General features: G+C 42.8%; 1 protein-coding gene across 1 annotated transcript in view; it reads left to right on the forward strand.

Moving 5' to 3' along the window:
• Positions 1 to 972: 972 nt before the first annotated feature.
• LOC126989874 (cysteine-rich PDZ-binding protein-like) overlaps positions 973 to 6,225 on the forward strand; it is a 6,007-nt gene continuing 754 nt past the window's right edge. The window contains exons 1-3 of the mRNA XM_050848499.1: positions 973 to 1,127; positions 4,293 to 4,409; positions 4,996 to 6,225. The exon at positions 4,996 to 6,225 is cut by the window's right edge and continues 754 nt beyond it. Coding sequence (XP_050704456.1) covers positions 1,092 to 1,127; positions 4,293 to 4,409; positions 4,996 to 5,145 — 303 coding nt within the window. The 5' untranslated portion in view covers positions 973 to 1,091 and the 3' untranslated portion in view covers positions 5,146 to 6,225. The remainder of the gene's footprint in view (positions 1,128 to 4,292; positions 4,410 to 4,995) is intronic.

Genomic DNA, 6,225 nt, shown 5'->3' on the forward strand with positions numbered 1-6,225 from the left:
AAGGTGACAGGTGAGGGGGAGGTGACAGGTGAGGGGAAGGTGACAGGTAAGGTGGAGAACAGGGAAACAAAGAAGGCAGGGACCTGTAGGAGGGTGGGAGGAGGGACACAAAGTACAGGAGAGACACATGAGAGGAGGGCAGCTCATGTCACCCTGTCTGAGCCTCGCATGGGGGAGGTAAACAAACAAACACACAGACAAACACAAACACAACCTACTGCTGGGTGTGTGGGTGGTGGGCGCGGCTCTCCCTCCCTGCGTGGTGTGTGCTGGCGTGGGGGCGTGGGGGCGTGGGGGCGGAGGCGGGAGATCTCAGAATGCCACGTCTCCTAAAGGTCGAGGGGCGGGAGGGAGAGGCTGAGCGGGGCGTGCAAGTGGCCGCCCCTCGCCGCGGCTTCCTCTTCTTGTGGCCGCTGCAGCTTTGAATCGCCTCGTAGCTCAGGCTTCTCTTCTTTGGTTCCTTATTTACACTTGCTTTTTCATCACGACTGTTCGTGTATGTGCTCAGTAGGGCGTTTTTATTGCTCTCAAGTTTACACACTGGTCCCTTGCCCGCCGCTCTGTTTATGTATGCTTGGTAACGTTAAATATTGTTCTTTACTATGGTACCTTGTTTAAACATTTATTTTTTAGTCACATCTCTTTATTCATGTACTCACAAGAACGATTTATTGGATTCGAATTAATACACTGCAGCTCCTTTTCCCTTGCCCACAACTTTTTAAAGAAAAAGTATGCATTTATGGTAACGTTCAATGTTCTTTTCATGACCATTTTGGCTCTTTTTTTCCAGATTTCCCACAGTAGTTCTTTTTTTTCCATTGCCGAATGAAAAAAATCATATGATTTGTATGGAGCATTCAAAATAGCACAATATGATCGAGATATTCTGAAATGAATTAAATCACAATTAATTTTTATATATGTTACCTAGCTGCACTTTTGAAATTAGGTAATCATTGAAAATACCCACAATAGTTAAGAGGGAGTTTACGAATGCGCCTTTGTTTACATCAGTGTCAGGAGGAGTCCCGCCCGTGTGTTCTGTGTCAGGTCACTGTCAGCCTGTCTTCCTCCCTCCCTGCGACGCCATGGTGTGCGAGAAATGTCAAAAGAAGTTGGGAAAGGTGAGCTTGTACTTCCTCCTCCATAAATTTGAGTAAAAATCCGTTTTATGGAAGAGCCGATATCTGAATGAAGGGTGACACTGAATAGTAACTCCAGACACATTTGAGGCTGAACCATCCAGAAATAGCATGCCATTAACTGGTATTAGCAATCGTGTGGGTAAAGATTCGTTTTAATACCGTGCCGGTATTTCATTATCTACCTTATGAAACATCACTAGCTCTTCATATTATCTTTTCTACAAACGTTCAACAATCATGGAAACACTTTCAAAATCCAATTCAAGGACTATTTATTATTGAAAATAAGGGATAATATTAAAAAAAATAAGAAGTTCGATTACGAAATACACGGCGTTAAACTCACAAGTGTTCAATGCGTTAAGGACCTGGGGATTAAAATCGCGTCAAACCTCAAATTCTCACATCAATGCACCGATGCAGCAAATAAAGCGAACAGAATGTTGGGCTTCATTAAAAGAAACTTTTTATTCAAGAATAAAGATGTAATACTTCTGCTCTACAATAGTTTAGTCAGACCCTATTTGGAATATGCGGTACAGTTTTGGTCTCCCCACCATGTAAAGGACATTGCTAAACTAGAAGGTGTTCAGCGTCGAGCAACAAAAATGATCCCTTCCTTGCGCAACAAATCCTATGAAGAAAGGCTTTCCACCCTTAACATGTTCTCTCTTGCAAAACGTCGCCTCCGAGGAAAACTGATCGAATGTTTTAAAATACTTAATGGTTTCATGAATGTAGACAGAACAAAATTGTTTATGATCGATGACACTTTGCGAACGAGGAACAATGGCACAAAACTCAAATGTAGACGAGTAAATTCAGACTGCACCAAATTTTTCTTCACCAACGTTGTAGTGCGAGAATGGAACAAGCTCCCACCATCAGTGGTCCAGTGTAACACGATTGACTCCTTTAAAAAGAAGCTTGACCGTCACTTCCTTGAACTTAATATTAACTAGAGTAGAAAAGCAACGTTTTGGAGCCATCTGATTAATGTAAAATCACTTAGGTTTAAGGACAGACCACCTAGTCTGGACCATGGGGTCTGTGTGGTCTGATTTTCTATGTAAATGAAAGCGTAACCTCCTTTGATGGCGGCCGCCACCGCAGCCTCAAAATAGCTCGCAGAGGGTTTGGGGTGGAGGGGTATATATATTTAAAGTACTCCAACTGAACTTTATGACCTGCTAATGGGGGGGGCTTCGCCCCCCTCGACCCCCTCTTCTAACCAGGGGGGTCTTTGCCCCCCCCTGGGACCCCCCCAACATGTATATGCGACTTATTTCTGCGAGGAGGTATTTCTCGCAACACCAGCTGCACTGCTGCTGCGGCTGCCGCCAGAGGAGGCTGCGCTTTCGTGAATATTATCCCCTATTTTCAACAATAAATGGTCCTTGAATTGGATTTTGATAGCATATCCATGATTGTTGTACGTTTGTAGAAAAGATACATGAAGAGCTAGTGAGGTTTCATAAGGTAGGTAATAAAATACTGGTACGGTACTGAAACGAATCTTAACCATAGTGTGAGTGACTGATAATCATGTTTTTAGTCTTCCATGGAGTTACTTTTAAATTACATATTTGGGTTAAGATTCGTTTTAGCAATGTGCCAGTATTTCATTACCTACCTTATGAAACATCACTAGCTCCTCATATATCTTTTCTGCAAACGTTCAACAATCACAGAAACACTTTCAAAATCCAATTCAAGGACTATTTTTGTTATTGTTGAAAATAGGGGATAATATTCACGAAAGCATTGCCTCCTCTGGCGGCGGCTGCGGCAGCGATCCAATTGGTGTTACGAGAAATACCTCCTCGCAGAAATTAGTTGCATATGTGGGGGTTGGGTCCAAGGGGGGCGCAGTCCCCCCTGTTTAGAAGGGGGTACGAGAGGGGGCGAAGCCCTCCGTTAGCTGTCAGGTCGTAAAGTTCGGTTGGAGTAGTTTAAATATGCTCCCCCACCCAAAACCCCCGATTTCCCACGGGTCCCCCAAGTTAAACCTCTCTGCGAGCTATTATGCGGCTGCGGCGGCGGGCCCACATAAGGCATTGAAAAGTCAGTCTTTTAGTCATTTCTGGAGAAAAATGCTATCTCCATGATAAACAGCATTATATTTTGTCCAGAAATAAACAGTCAGCATTTCAAAATTAGTAACGTCATTAAAATGAATCTTTACCTATACGTATTTGTTAGCCAGAAATTGCAGACACCACTCTTAAGGACCCAACACATTACCCCATGGCACACCAGAATTAACAACAAACAGTCCACTATAACTATCATCCTTTCAGACACAATGAGTCTGGATCTGGATCTGGATTAATAATGCGCAAGGCACCTTTCAGGTGCATAACACACATATTTATGTTGGCTGTTGGGGGGATGGGGCAGCCAAGTGTGCAGAGGAGGGAAGTGAATCAAGTGTAATTGTTAGTGTTGGTGTGTTGTGGTGACAAGTGAGTGTGTATTTGTTTTCAAAATTAATCTATTGTACCGCTGTCTAAAATCTGTTGAGGAAGGCTGTTCCAGTCACATTTGGTGCGTGGAAAGTATGAGTGCTTGTATGCGTCAGTGTTTGTGTGATATGTTTGGTATTTATGGATGTATGTGTTACGAGTATGTTGACTGTTTGCGTTGTGTAAGTATGTGTGTGGATCAGTGTGTACGACCCCTTAAAAACAGGCTCATCACAGATAAAACACAATTGCCTACGCCTATGCTCCAAGAACTCATCATGGTTGACACTATTAAATAGTGCAGAAAACTGGACCCTAGTGCACTAGTCTGCCTTCAGATTCTTCATCCAGTGCTGCGTAAAGTCTGTGACTTAAGTTTAGAATTGCACCACTGGTGGTTAGGCTTTTCCTATAGAAAATCTGACAAGGTGGAAACAAACTATAGCTTTCCACAAACCACTCAAAATCGATGGACACAGTACGCTCAAAGAGTAGTCAGATACAAAAGACAATGGTGGTCCTTTTATAATGGACATAATGTTAGCTACCCTTTAGCAAGCAGGAAAAGACCTGGCCCTGAATAGGAGTCCATTGATTCAAGTATCACTATTAGTCTGTTGTGAGCATTAATTCATTAAACCCTATGAACTGCCTTGACCTCCCCTCCTCTCCTCGTCAGGTGATCACCCCTGACACCTGGAAGGCTGGGGCACGCAACACAACTGAGAGCGGTGGACGCAAGATCAATGAAAACAAGATACTCACCAGCAAGAAAAACAGATTCAACCCTTACACCGTGAGTATAGTGGCTCGTCTGCTGAGCTTGTTGCTTCTGTTTACAAAGTGACCAGAAGATTCATTAGCATCAGCATCACATTTTTTACTTCAGACCTATAAGTCATGCTCATCATTTTCTCCACTATTTCTCTCACATGCCTAAACCAGCCCTTGATGGTGCCTTTATTTTTAAATACATGTTTTCTCCCCTCTAATCATATTATCTATCATACTAATCACCCCTTTTCACACTAGGATAAATGTTTTTATGATATGGACTTCCTCTTTCAAGGAATCTTAGTATCTGCCCCTCACATCATGCAAATAACTGTGACCTTCAACCTGTCCCTCAAAAGATCTTCATTGCTGACCTTTACCTGTAGATTCATGAGCCAAACAGTAGGCAGTCAATGCCACAAAAGTTGGTGTTAATTTTCATCATAAATGGTTTGATACATTTTGTAACACATAAAGTTTAAAGGATAGACAGAAAAGGCAGAGTAACCAACATTTACCAACATTTGTCTCAAGAATCATTCAGAGGTTTGGCTTTTAGACTTACTCAAGTCCTGCAGTGACTCACTTACTGCCTCCCTTCCTCACAGGCAACCTTTGCTGAGTGTCGCATCTGTCGCAGCAAAGTGCATCAGGCAGGCTCACACTTCTGCCAGGGGTGTGCTTACAAGAAGGGAATCTGTGCCATGTGTGGCAAAAAGATACTAGACACCTCTAGCTACCGACAATCCTCTGCCTAGAGTTTGTGTGAGTGTGTTATGATGATTGATACAGTAAAAGTCCTTTAATCCAGAATGCAGGGGGGCATGAACTCTCTGGATTAGCAGATTTTCAGGATTACCAGAAGGTAAGGTAAAGTTGTGAGTGTACGATATAGCTGCACTTGTCGCGGTGCTCATCTATGCCCTGTTGTCTCTTTGAGCCTGTGGTGGGAGGGAACCTTAACCTGACACAGGGCCCGTGTAACATCCGGGTTACCACAGTTTACCTTCCCCAGGTTTCTTTAGGTACACATTAATCGACCATCCCAAAAGGAAGGATGAACAGCTGGGTGGGCTGCATGTTGACTGCTGAGGCTGGGATTCATACCCAGATTTTCAGAGTCATAGTCAGAAACACTAACCACTGCAATGCAGAGAGCCCAAAAAGTTCAAAGCACACCATGCAGACACACATGAAATCCCACCCTATGTCAATAATTACTGGTAGTTTCAAAAGCTCTGATGTCCCCCAGTCTTTTTTTTTATTATGCCTTAAAAATACCTTAGAGTGACTAAAAACACTGCAAAACTATAGTCAGACTCAGCTATGAAGTCCGGTTGGGCAGGGCTTGTTCGGGAAGTCCCCTGGCCATAGCACTGCCAAATCTTAATTAATGTGTACAGAATGTTTGATGTTTTGATTTGAATATTGATACACAACTTCAAATAGTACATAGCTTATGTATGAGAGTGATGCATCAGGGGTGATGAGCAGCACTGTGAAGAGGTTCAGGCCCCACCCAAAAGGATTTCATATTTGTGTCAAACTACAGCCGTAAAGCACTCTAAAACCAGTGTGTGTACACACTACTACTCACCAGATGGTTTGGTGCACCACTTTTGTCTATTTTTTTATATTTTTCGTTTTTTCTGCCCGTTCTCAATTGTACCCCAAAAAAGCTAAAAATGACCCTCAGCTGAAAATTATAAACCATCGGGATTTCCAAACTATTGGACGCTGGATTATCGGATTTTTACTGTAATAGGAATATTAAATGGATTATTTGGTGGTGTCAGCCATTAGGCTGAAAGTTTACTTATTACAGACAACGGAAACAA

Source organism: Eriocheir sinensis, unplaced genomic scaffold (assembly GCF_024679095.1).
Source record: "Eriocheir sinensis breed Jianghai 21 unplaced genomic scaffold, ASM2467909v1 Scaffold1353, whole genome shotgun sequence".
Classification (NCBI taxonomy): domain Eukaryota; kingdom Metazoa; phylum Arthropoda; class Malacostraca; order Decapoda; family Varunidae; genus Eriocheir; species Eriocheir sinensis.